At 51.3% G+C, this 12,964-nt stretch overlaps 1 protein-coding gene across 9 annotated transcripts in view; it reads left to right on the forward strand.

Annotated features, from left to right (window-relative positions):
- The first annotated feature begins 855 nt into the window (after positions 1-855).
- Rapgef1 (Rap guanine nucleotide exchange factor 1) overlaps positions 856-12,964 on the forward strand; it is a 117,909-nt gene continuing 105,800 nt past the window's right edge. For 8 of the 9 annotated variants that reach the window (XM_039106160.2, XM_063284486.1, XM_063284494.1 and 5 more), the window contains exon 1: positions 856-1,194. In XM_039106160.2, the coding sequence (XP_038962088.1) occupies positions 1,170-1,194 (25 nt within the window). In that variant the 5' untranslated portion in view covers positions 856-1,169. The remainder of the gene's footprint in view (positions 1,195-12,964) is intronic. The other variant, NM_001427397.1, reaches the window with a different exon arrangement.

Below are 12,964 nucleotides of genomic sequence, written 5' to 3' on the forward strand. Positions count from 1 at the left end.
CTCCAAGCCAGCTGTGAGCTTGTTTGAAGGGAAGAATCCATTGTGTTAGTCTTGGTAGGATATGTATGACATAGTGCATAGCAAAGGTTCTTTGAATTCCCCAAAATAACTGTAAACGAACCCATTAGTATACTTAAAAAGACTGCTCTCTAGGCTGTATGTTCCATTGGAGGACTGCTTGAGCAAAGCAAGCCAAAGTTGCTGTGTCCCTCCAGGTTTGGGCCTAAGCTTTGGCTTGGAAGATCAGAGCCCACATCTGGCCAAAAGGTTCTGCTTTTCACTGGCCCCTGAGTCTTACATAGTGTGTATGAGGTCGGGGGAGTGAAGGTGGGTGTCAGTCCCGAACCTTGTCCAGGCTTCTTGTGTTTTTAGTAAGGAAGTTGTTGAGACTAGTTTAGGGTCAATTAGAGGAGTCTTGGGCTAAGGAGGATGCTGAACTTGGGTAATAGACATGGGGAGTTAGCCCACGACTTGAGATGGAAAAGTCTGGGTTACCGAGGGTTCTGATCTTTCCTGGGAGGGCATGCGGAAGTTCTGAGTTGTCTCTGTCCGTAGGCTTGATCTCTCTCTCTCTCTCTCTCTCTCTCTCTCTCTCTCTCTCTCTCTCTCTCTCTCTCTCTCTCTCTCTCTCTCTCTCTCTCTCTCTCTCTCTCTCTCTCTCTCTCTCTCTCTCTCTCTCTCTCTCTCTCTCTCTCTCTCTCTCTCTCTCTCTCTCTCTCTCAAGAAAGGGGTGGGGTCCGTGCCGAGCTGTGGCACGGAGGACTCCAGGCCGGCAGGGGGCGCTGCGCCTTGCGCCAGGCTTAGCTCGGCTCCGGGTCGGCAGAGGGCGCTGTGGCGCGGGCGGCGCGGCGGGCTTCCGGCAGGTGGCGCCGTGGCCTCGGGGCCCAGGCCGGCGGGCGGGCGGCGGCGCGGCGCTGCGGCCGGCGGCTCGCGGCCCCGGAGCGGCGGCTGCGCGGGAGGTGGAGCGCCAAGCGGCAGGCCCGGTGCGGGCTGGAGCGCGGAGCGGCGAGCGCACCGGCCGCGGCCGCGCGGAGCCCGCCATGACGGCGCGAGTGTGAGTCGCGGCGAGCACCGGTCCAGGAGAGCGGCGGGCGCGCCGGCCTCTTACCCCGCAGCGGCCCGGCCGGGGCCCGTTGAGCAGCGGCCTCGGCCTCCGGCGCAGCCCGGAAATGTCCGGCAAGATCGAGAAAGCAGGTGAGGCGGTCGGGCGGGCGGGCGGGCGGCGCGCCTCCTTGGCTTCATGTGCTCGACCCCCTGTCCGGGCCCCAGCCTGGCAGTGACGCCGCGAGGGCCATCTTTGAGCAGGGCCTGCCTGGCGCCGGGGGGACCCGTGATGCTAGCGGGATTCTGGGGGAGCTAGTGGAGGTCCCGGTAGCCTTGTTCCCTGGAACCTCCCACAATGGCTGGAGTCCGGGACCCTTAGAAGGCCGGGCCCCGACCGCATGCAGAAGGACAGGCGCGCTCTAGAGGTGATCGCCAGCCCAGTTATAAAATGTGTCACTCCTAATGAGCCTCGAGTTTAACCACAAGTGTTCACTTCGGTGGCTTCAAAGGACAGCAGGCTAGGGTGTGTTGGAGCGATGTTTCAGGGAGCAGCCAAGTTGTCCTCCGATATTTCTTCCTCGCTCTGCAAGCAAGGCAAGTGGAGAGCCATAGGGTTTGGGGGAGAAGGTGGATGCGATCTTGATGCAAACCTCATCTCTTTGTGTGTTCCTGGAAATCTTGGGGAGTCGCCTCCCAATTCTTCTCCCCGCCCCCCAGCTTGCATATTCTGGGAGTTAGATACTCCCGAGAGTCAATTACTGTTGTGCATATGGGGCCCAGAGCTTAATTAGCCGTCAAGCAGGGATTCCTTGTATGAGAGGGCGGATTCTTGGCTGCTAGGTGAGGTAGGCAGTGGTCCAGGGCCTGTGTTGGGGGTTGTCACGGTGGGGATACCCAGTTAGCCTGGAAACTCTGTAAAGAAGGCAGAACCTGAAAAGGTGTTCGGCAGCACTAATGTTTGGAAGTTGCCGTTTCATAGGTGGACTTGGGGATATTTGGATTTGTATTAGCTGTGAACCAACAAGCAATGGCTGTAACTTTTGCAGCCCTAGTTTCAACACAGGGCAGAACGTTTTGGTTCTCCTTATTGAGCATCTGTTATGTGTCTTCTCTGTGTTTGGTCTCTTGGTTGTCTTGTTTATTAAAAATACTTGAAGATTGCCTACCGGAGTGTGGTCTCTGTTTTAAGGACCCAGAGAGGCTCAGTGAATTTTTGTAGCCCACCCAGCAAGGATCATAGATAGGGTATTGACATCAGCCTCTGACAAGAAGCAGGATACCATTCTCATGGCTGGACTGTTCCTTTGCAGATGCTGTTTCTGGGGTGTTTGTCTCCTTGTCCTCTTGCCCGGAGGCCTTGTCTGGTGACTATGAGTCGCTTTCCTGAATACGTGCTGCTCTGGAATTATCTCTGGCCCATCTGCGCAGCACTGCTTATGAACTCTTTACAGTGTCTCTTCCGAATGACACTGTTGGGAAACTTGGATTATTTATTTGAAAATAGCGTTCATGTGCTGGAGAGATGGCTGGGCAGTCAACAGCACTTGTTGCTCTTGAGCACCCAGGTTCAGTTTCCGGCACCCATGTGGCATCTCACAACTCCAGTTTCAGGAGGTCTGACCTCAATGGGCACCAGACACACATGTGGTGCACCGACATACAGACAGGCAAAACATTGTTGTATGTAAATGAAATAAATACATCTAGATACATTTTAAATAGCATTAGCTGAGTTTTCTCTATCATTATGAAGAATTTGGAACCCCTGGAAGCACAGGGGCTGGCATGTGCTGTCACCTTGGGGCTTCCTTCCACAGCTCAGAATGACAGAGCCTTCTACTCAGCGTCTACCCCAGGCCCTTTCAGCAGCGCTCACGCCTGGGTCTTCCTAGGCCACTGTCCTCTGCTAGGGCTGCTGCAATGCCCTCTTTAGAAGAGCTTGTCTGAGAATTGGTAGTGGTATCTTCCCTGCCAGACCCATGAAGATTCTGAACCCAGTTGTGGAAGGTCCTGGAAGGCCTGTTCACTAGACCAGGAAAAGAAAGGCTTTTTTTCTTTCTTTCCTTTTTTAAATTAAAATTTTTCTTTAAATCCACCCTCCCTGTCACCCCTACCCATAATCCCTTCCCCACCCCTTCTCCTCTGAGTAATTGGAATCCCCCTGGGTATCACCCCACTTGGGCACTTCAAGTCTCTCCAAGGCTTTCTTACAGAGGGAGAGATGGCGAGAGGGAGCTGCAGAAAGGATGGGAGGAAGGTGCCTTTGGGGAGAAGCAGCTAGAGGTGATAGAGTTCTTGGGTGGCCATAGCTGGGACTCACAGATGAGATGACAGGAAGGAACCCTCGTGCAGTGCTCTCTGCTGTGGTCTGCGTACCCTGCCGGGGAAGATTGGGGTGTGCTTGGGATGAGGGCTTCCCCTCTTGGAGCTACTGTGGGTCATCCTCAGTGAACATGGTGTGCGTTCCGCCAGAGTTCCTGTTTGGTTGTGAGGTGGGCCTGCTGTTAAGCGTGAGCGATGGTGTGCTGGAGAGACACCTTTATTCAGCCAGGTACTGGTCTCTAGTGACTGTGGAGGAGCCCACACCCACTAACAGTTGCTGTTTTCTGTGCTTCAAAGAACAGAAGTGTTGCCAAAATATGCCTGTGCTCCTTCACCCTCCGAAAACAGGCTGCTGGGTTTGCTTCTCAGGTTTGGGGCTTGGGTGGGGTCTAAGGATTTTGAGTGAGCAGAAATCTTACACCCTTACCCTGGTCCTTCTAATCAGTTTGCTCTCCCTGTTCGCTTTCACTAACCTCTGGGAGGAGCCTCTGGACCTGTCATCTTGTGGCCTCTGCCTGTGGCATCAGAAGTCATACCACTCCATGGAGGCATAGGAAGGCAGCATTAATGTTCTTCTATTCCAAATGCCCAGGGAGGATCAGGATAGTCTCTTGCTGAGTTGAGGGGACTCTTGCTGGGCTGTCAGTTAGGAGGGTCAAGAGGAAAGTTAGAATGAGGATTTACTGTGATCAGGGGCTGAGCGAGTTCTCTGGGAGATGCCTACAGCTGCTTTGAGGTTGCAGTAGAGGACTGGGCAGAGGCACATGGTGCACGCGTTACTGTCTCTACTTGTTTAAGCAGTCATGGTGGTTCTGCTTGCCCTCATCTCTTCCAGCAAAGACACGAGGGAGGAGAGCCGATGCCCCCAGATTTCTGGAGTTTAATGCCATACTGGCAGTAATCAGCTGACTTTAGCCCACTAGGCTCTGTGTGTTCCCAAGAAAGAAAAGAGCTGTTGGTCAGTACTTAGAAACCAGGAAATTGCTCCAAAAATCTCAGGTTTCTGGTTCTCCCAAAGACTGAGAATCTCTGGTAATGCAGAGCTCTCTCTCATGTTTGTACCTACATGTGGGAGCTGGGGTGGGGGAGCTGTCTGCCCGGTGTCCCTTCCCCTTTCTCTGTTGGCCACTCACTGAGGCCCCTTCCCACTTGGACTGCTGACGTTTTCGAGCCTGACTCTCAGAGATGACTCACAGCTGTTTACTTGTGACGTGGACTTTGCCTCCTGCCCCATTCCTTCATTGATCGCTTCCTCCATTCCTTCATCTGGCACTGGTGAAGCACCTGCTGTGCCATGTGCTCTGTGTAGCTCTGGGGATCGGGACCTGCCATAAAGACCACTGTCTTGTGTCCTGTGTATCAGGCTAAAGGATCTGAGTCAGGCTGTCAGGTGGCTGTAAACTCCCTCCATAGCAAGGATCCTGCTGAGGGGCAGGGAGTTGCCTTGTGGGGAATGAATGGCCTTCAAGGTCACTGAACTGGTGGAGGGGATCCCTGTAGGTCTACTCAGCCCCTACCCCTGCCTGCCCCACTCCACTCTGCTCCATTCCTTCAGTAGCCAATCACCTGGGGCCTCTGGGAACTGGAAGGTTCTGTGGTGTTCTCATCCCTTTCCTCCCTCTCTGACCCAGCTTAACCACAATCTGCTCATAAGCTTCATCGTTTACCAAACTGTCTGGCCAGTGCTGGTACCCAGGAGCTGCAGTGAAGTTTGCTGGGACTAGTGGGATGGCCACAAGCTCCCTCAACACACCCACTGACAGAATAAACATGGGTGTCAAAGTCCACGTGCTGTGCTTTTCAAATGCTTACAGGTACTTTTGTTACAAGCGGGAGGGGTTTACAATGGAACTTGTTACTATGTGTCATCAGAACAGACACTGAAAGTCAGGCCTCTGCCTTTCTTAATGGGCAGGCACTGGGTACTGACCTTTCTTAACCAATCAGCTTCTACTTCCCTTTCCCATAAGTTAGGAATCTTTGTGGTTTCAGTGTTTCGGGTTATTGACACAAATTTTGTAGCTCCAGGTTTTTTTCATTGACCTGCCTATTCAGTCTTTTCTGTGCACCTCCCTGGCAGACACCCTGTCATGTGGGATGGTATGTGGAGCCCTCTGGAACATGGTCTTCCCAAGGCGCTGTTTGTCACAGCTGAGGTGAGGGAAGCTGATCCTCATGCTGCACCTGTGGAGAGCAGAGGCCCAGGGTTTTGGGTTACTGCCCAAGATCACACACAGTCTTAGGGAAGTAAAATGGGGAACTGACCCCTTTCTGCCTGTAAGATACACTGTAGAATTCCAGTGTCTGAGGGACAGGGCAATGTCTGCCCCAATTTTAGTTTATGTTTCTACATTTCTTTTCTGATCTTGGGGAAAGAAATGGCCCCAAACCACCAAGTTAGTTAGTGTAGACCCAAGCTGACCCTGGGCTGCTTGCGATTTTTGTAACACTGACCACATTTGCAGCACTCTAGGGAGGTAAGAGGTAACTTGTTTTTAAATAGCCGCAGCAGACCCCAATGCCTCCTGATCTCCTGTGCAGCTGCTGGCAGGCAGTTTGAATGGGATTCCTTGTAGCCAGGAGACGATAGCTTGGAAAGATGACTCACGTATGAGCTTGCAGAAAAACCATTTCCCAAATTAGCCCAGATTGCAGCTTGCTCTTTGTGCAGGCTGGGTCTTACCTCAGTCCAGCCACTGTGTTGCCTGTTGCCATAGTAAGATGACACAGTGGAAAGAGGAGAGGCCTGGTCACAGTGTGTGCCACACCCACGTGACCCCCACCCCCTGCCTTGTTGCTGGGACAGGTGTTCCACTGACAGTCACCCACTGCACCCCAAAGGCTGGATAATGAGTAAACACACCCACAGGCTATGAATTGGAAAAAGAGCTGTCATCTTCTGGGTTTGTCACCTGCTTGGTCATTTGTTTGAGATCATCTGAAACTTGTGTCCTTGGGTGATTCTTTCCCTTCTCAGAGCTCTCACCCATAGGCTCCTGGAAGGACCGGGTCTCTGAAATTAGGGTCCCCTGACTGCCATCTAAGGCAGCAGTCCCCTTTACCCAAGAGAGAGCAATTGCAGCTTGCTGGGAATGCAGCCCAGCAGGAGAACCTCTGTCTAGCCTGCACAAGATTTGAATCTCAGCACTAGAGTAACACAGAGTGGGGAGCCTGCCTTGACTTCAACTCCTCCTGCCATGTTGTAGCCCTCGAGGCTCCTCAGAGGTCCCTCCACCAACACTGGCCACCACTAACACGATGGCCTCACAAGCTTCCTCCACCAAAGTTGACCTCATGATGCCTAGTGCTTTCTCTTCCCTAGCAGATAGTAGCTTCTGGGGAAAGACTTCACACAGATACCTAAGTGAGCAGTGGTACTGTTTAACTGTTTCAGAATCCAGAGCCCAGTTTCCTGTCAGCAGGTTAACAATAAATAAAGTCGTAATAGAACCTTAGGTCCTGGGAGGGATATGCCTGTCCACCACTGGCTGGCTGCTAGCCAACTCAGCACACAGTAGGTACCCAGTCCATACTTACTCAAAGAATGAGTGATGGCCAGGGTATGGTAGGGTGGTGCAAGTCCTCGCACAAGGTCAGAGCTCAGCGCTGCTGATCCAAGTGAAAGCCAGCCAGCCAGCCAAACAGACAGACAGACAGCAGATGTAGTCAGTGCATCACACTGTGAGTCTGGGACTCTGCTTTCAAGGCGTCGACTGTTTTTAATCCTTGCTGGAGATCAAACCAGAGCCTTCCACGTGCTAGGCAAACGCTGAACCACTGAGCCACACCCCAGCCCTGATTGACTTTAGGCTACCTAGGTGGTTTCTTGGCAAGTTGGTAGGCCTTGTCTGAGAGGGGTGTCCCGTGGATGGGGCTGTGCTAACTATGTACATTGGTCAGGGTTTTTGCATTTGATAGCGCTGCAGTCAGATTCCCAAGCTGCTATGGGGCTGAGGCCAGAGGATGGAGAGTGCCCAGGCCAGCCTGGGCTACCAAGGGGCACCCTGCCTCAAAGAGCCCTGAACACAAAGACAAAACACCCCACAAATTCCCAAGTCTTGTGTGGTGGCATGCCTTTATCCCTGGTTTTTGGGAGTCTTGGGTAGGAGGATCTGTTGTGCCTAAGAGTTTGAGTCTGGTCTGGGCAGTACAGTGAAACTTCATCTCGGAAAAAGAAAAGGGAAAGAGAAGCTTGCCATACACAAGACTCTAGGCTTGGGGCTGTGGAGATGTCTCCGTAGTGAAGAGCCCTGGCTGCTTTTGCAGAGGTCCCAAGTTTAGTTCCCAGTACGCACATGATGGTTCACATCTGGGACTTCAGTTCCAGAGGATCTGACACCTGTCTGGTCTCCTTGGGCACAGTGTGCACCTGGTGCACAGACAAAATACTCATATAAATAAATCAGATAAATAAGTCTTTAAAAAACAAAAATCAGACCCTAAGTTCAAGTCTCCCATTGCAAGAGGAAGAGCAGATTGTCAGTGTTTGGTCAGGGTGAGGCAGAGCTCCACTTAGCTGGGTAACATGCACTCCAAGCCCTCATTTTAGTTAGCGCTTGATTTGCACAAGGGTGAAGAACTCTGGGGTAGTGGTCACCCTTCACAGAGCAGTTACTGTGCTGCCATTTACCAGCAGAGGGGCTGCCAACCCTGTGCAGGCTGGTACCCATAGCAAGTCCCTAGTAGGTGCCCTGGTGGCTACTCACTAAGCCTTTTCAGTTGCCCTTAGAACGTTCTTTAAGAGCACGTCTCAGCGATGTTTATGGATGGCTGGAGGTTCCTGCTGTCCTCAGGGCCTGGAGAAGGTGGACTCTGCCCCCCTGTCATGGGGCCTGAGTATCTTGTATGAGATGCAATAAGGGGCTGGTCTGATGGCCTAGACATCCTGGGTCTGTGGTGATAATTCCTTCTTCAACCTCAAGTCCTCCGTGCTGCCTACCAAACACATTCCTACCCCTCTAGCTAGCCTGCTGCACCCATTGGTACTGAATGACTCTCTTTGCTTGTCCCTGCCTGCCAGAACCACAGTCATTTCACTACAAATTAAGTTTTGGGTCAGAGCTCCGCCCTACTTTGAAAGCGTGGAAATGGAGCCTGCTGGCCCAGAACAAGAGCCCGTCTCAGTTTTTACTTTATAGCTTCGAAAATATTTTATTTGTATGTGTGTGTACGTGAACTCATGTATGTGCACCACATGCATGCATGAACACATGTAAGTTAGAAGAGGGTATCAAACCCCCTGGAATTGGTTGTGAGCTGCCATGTGGGTGCTGGGAACTGAAACCAGGTTCTCTGTAAGAACAGTAAATGCTCTTAATCACTGAACCATCTCTGCAGCCCCCACTTTATAACTTTTAGAAATGTTCGCCATTGTTCTAGTCTGGCTCCCAGGCCACAGCAAGATGGCTCAGCAGGCCTTGTCTCCAGGTGTGACATTTTTAATCCCTGGTCTCCAGTGGTGGAAGGAGAGACCTGCTCCTACAGGTTGTAAACCTCCACATGTGTGCCATGTGTCCTGTAGACATACATAAATGTAATAAGGATTGAAAATGAGGCAGAGCAGGAGAGTGAAGTCCCTGTGTTCTGGGAGTGTGTGTGGAATGAGAAGGCGGGACAGCTGAAGCACCATGGACTTCCCTGACCTGGAACAAACAAAGAAGATTCCTGACTGGAATAATGGCAGTATTTATTTGCTGGTTATAGATAGTCCCATGTGGCTGTCCTCCTTCAAATGACTGGTTGTGAACAGATAGATGGATGATTGTGTGGGTGCCTTGGAGTCGATGTCTGTCAGGCCCCTCCTTTCAGTAAGTAAAAATAATAGTAGCAGCTAACAGTCATTAGGCACTCACCACGTGCTAGTACCAGGCGCTGGCGAAAGCATTCCACACATGTGACTTCATCCTCACAGTGCAGGAAAAGGTACTGTACTGTTCTGCAGAGTACCACAGGCTGTTCTTGGAGATCTGGAGCAATTAAAATGCACACACTCACACAGGGAGTGGGGCAGAGGTAAAAGCCCACGGGCATGCACACTACTTACCCAGATCTCTTAGCTCTGTGACGTGGGCAAAGATTGCCTTATATGTTTCCAGGTACCCCTCTGTCCGAGAGGGGACTGCTACAGAATTATGGATGAAGGGCAACAGACAGCTTGAGAAGACACTGTCCTATACAGGGGGGTCCTAGAGCCTGGGAGAAGTGTTACTCCCCAGCCCCAGGCTGCACCTCTCTCTTTCTCCCTTCCTGTTTTTATTTTTATTTTTATTTTTATTTTTTTATATTTATTTATTTATTTATTTATTTATTTATTTATTTATTTAGAGATAGGGATTTGCCATGTTCCTACCCTGGCCTTAAACACACTGTGTAACACAGGCTGACCTCAAACTTACCTGGTCCTCCTGCCTCAGGCTTTAGAGTTCTGGAGTCACTGGTGCTTACTTCTGTGCCCTGTTGAGATCAGGACCATGTGGCCTATGCTGGTCTTGAATTCACTGTATAACTAAGTCTAACTTCAGGCACACCTAGTCATTCTGCCTTTTATTCCTAAGTATTGGGCTTGCTGATGGTGTTTTAGTAAGGCTGACAGCCACTAGCCCCAGGGACCTTTCCCTCTTTACTCCCCCAACCTCAAGCACTGGGTCATAGGCTTGTGCCCATGACCACACCTGGCCTTTTATGTGGGTGCCGGAGACCCAAGCACAGGCCCTCATGCCTGAACTGCAAATGTTCTTACCTACTTCCTCAGCCCACAGATGTATGTGGAGCCCTCTGTAGCTTCCCAAGTGTTTCACAGATACAAGTCTTTTTTGTCACTTTAGGTTTTGTTGACTCTGTCTTGCCTAAGGTGTTGGGACTGCACAGCATTGTTCTGGGTGAGGGAGGTGGTGGCTAGTGTCCACTTTCTCTTATGTGCCAGACACTGCTAGGAGTTGGACCTTCAGATAGGTGCTTGATTGGTGCTCTTCTTCCTGGAAGAAGCTTTCTTACAGCTGTGGACAGGGAGGTATGGTTAGGGGAGGTACTGGCCTTATGTAGGCACACAACTGCAAGGAACCTGGTTTTCCCTTCCCTTGTATCTAGACTCTGGGTTCAGGACTCGTCTGCTGAGTCACAGGGGTGGCGCAGTCACCGCTTTGACCCTTGCTTGGAAACAGCTCAGCTTGGGACTCCCCTGGGGCTTTCCTGCATCTCAGCAGGACTAACACCAACTGCACATCTGCTCACACACTTGCAAATCAGCCTGTGGGTCCTCAGCTCAGAAGTGGCTGGAAACATTGCAGAAAAGCAGCTTGGGAGAGGAGTGGTGCAGGAAGAGTGAGAAGTGGTGGGTGTCACCGAGCAAGCGCCCGCATCCTGCCCTTCAGAGACGTCCAGGAGTCCATTAGCCAGTGCCTGTGTGCAGGAGGCTGAGCCTTTTGTATATTCCTCTGTGGTAGAGGTGGAGCTCCTTGGGACCCTGGGACTGCCCCAGTGCAGTGAAGTCAATACCCTGTGAGCTCTTAGACAATGACCGGCCAGCGGGTACTCAGAAGCAGCTGAGTGTGGCCTGAGGGCCGGGAGCCAGATTTTCTTTGCCAGCTCTTCCAAGTGGTGGCTATGGGATCTCCCTCCTTTCAGTGGGCCAGCCATTTAGTATAAAGGAAATAGTCTCTGAGCCTTCTGATACTTCAGGGTTCTCACTGAGTCTGAGCACTTGAGAAGTGTTGAGTGGACAAGGGCCTTATTTTTATTTAAGGCCCTTCTGCCCTAATGTAACATGTCTTTAAAAATATTGATATTTCCCACATCAATCCTCAGAGGAAAGAGGGCTCTGGCTCTTGGGGTGCGCCCCTCTTCCCCCTGCTTCTCTTGGGAAGGCTGCCTCCCAAGGTTGAGATTGGTTAGGGATGGTTATAGTTAGGCAAAGAGGAGCTGGGTCTCACTGAATTCAGTCACATATGCTGGCTATGCTGCAGGCAGGGTGAGGACAGTCCTGACTGCTATTCTAGTCTAGAATGAGCTTGTGTGTGGCAGGAATCAGACCTCAGCAGTTGTGTTCAGTCCTAGCACCTGATTCCCCATCCAGCACTGCTCCAGATCAGGAAACCATCCTGCAGTCTTACTCACAGTCTGCTGCTTTAGTTTTGTGATTGGTAAAATGCTGTCCATCAGGTAAGTCTCTGTCACAGGTAATTTACCAATGGCATCGAGTGCCCTGTAAGGGTGATCCCTGCCCTGTATTTTCCTCCCAAAGTTACCTGTCACAGCTACACAGACTCAGGATTCCAGTATCCTGCTCTGCTTTGCGTCTTCCTGGGCCTCCCAGCCATGTGCAAGTGGGTGTGGATACTCCATGCCTCAGGCACACGGCACTGTGCTGTCTGAAGGAGATGAAATTGTTCAGCCCAGACTCTCATCACTGGGTCCTGGAGCTGCAGGACCTCTCTCCTTATTAGCATCATCTCAGTAGTCTGTGCTTCTGCCTGGACTTGTCCAGAAGCTTAAACATACTCGTTCTCTGAGGTCATCAGAGAACCAAAGGCCTGCATCAAAAGCATGCTGTTCTGCGTGGTCTGGCCTTGTCTCTCTTCATCACCCTAAACGAGCTGTAGGAGCTGTTGTGTTTGAAGCAGAGGAACTGGGCTAGGAACCTGTACTGTATCCCACTCGGGGCTGCAGGCCAAAGTCCTCAGGTCCCAACCTGATGGGGTGAAAACGCTTTCTGCTGAGGAAGTCACATAGGCTGAGGCCATCGCAGAGTGTGAGGTTACTGTTACCACTGACTGGGATGGATGTCTCCAGGCAGTGCAAAGGAAGGGCCTGGTGCTGTAGGTCCCCTACATCCTCCGTGTCTCCTCTGTGAAGGGAGGCTGTGGTCTGTGTAGGTCTGCTTTGCTGGAGTGTGTGTGTATGGTCATCCCCAAGGAAATTTAATACTCACTTGTCTCCTGCTGTGAATCCCACCTCCTATGTGCACACTTTGGCTCTTTAGGAACTCATGTCCCCTAGTTCAGACTGGGTTCAAGTGGCAGTCCTCATGAAGCCCTGAGGATTGTCAGCATCCCAGGAATGGTGTAGCCACCATAGCCAGGTCTGTGTGGGCGAAGGGAGCTTTCTTCTTCTGAGCAAGAATGCTCTAGACCTCATACTGTAGAGCTCTGTGTTTAACATGAGCAGATCTTTTTTAACCCTACCATAGTCAGGATGCCCAGCCATTCCATTACCCAAAGAGAAACTTCCTGCGAAGTCTTTAGGTCAAACTCTTTCCAGCCTCAGTGACCACCAAGCTCTCTGCCATCTGTCCCTGTGGAAATGTGACCTTGTGACCAGGTCTGTGAACATGGGGCTCTTCACTCTGCACTCTCAGCTTGCTGTGTTTATTGTGCCTTTTTTATTGTTGTGTTGTATTCCATTGTAGTATGCTTGTTCATCTGTTGAGAATTTGACCTTGGCTGCCATCTCGGTTTTTCTGAGGAACAGATAAAGGATGGCATGGGACCAACAAAAGTAACTTTATCTTTAAAAGTGCTGTCCACACTCAAATTGACATTTCTCCAAGAACTATGAAAACAGAACTATGAAACTATGAAATGAGCTCGTGAATATGCACAGA

The sequence above is a fragment of the Rattus norvegicus genome, chromosome 3, assembly GCF_036323735.1.
Source record: "Rattus norvegicus strain BN/NHsdMcwi chromosome 3, GRCr8, whole genome shotgun sequence".
Classification (NCBI taxonomy): Eukaryota; Metazoa; Chordata; class Mammalia; order Rodentia; family Muridae; genus Rattus; species Rattus norvegicus.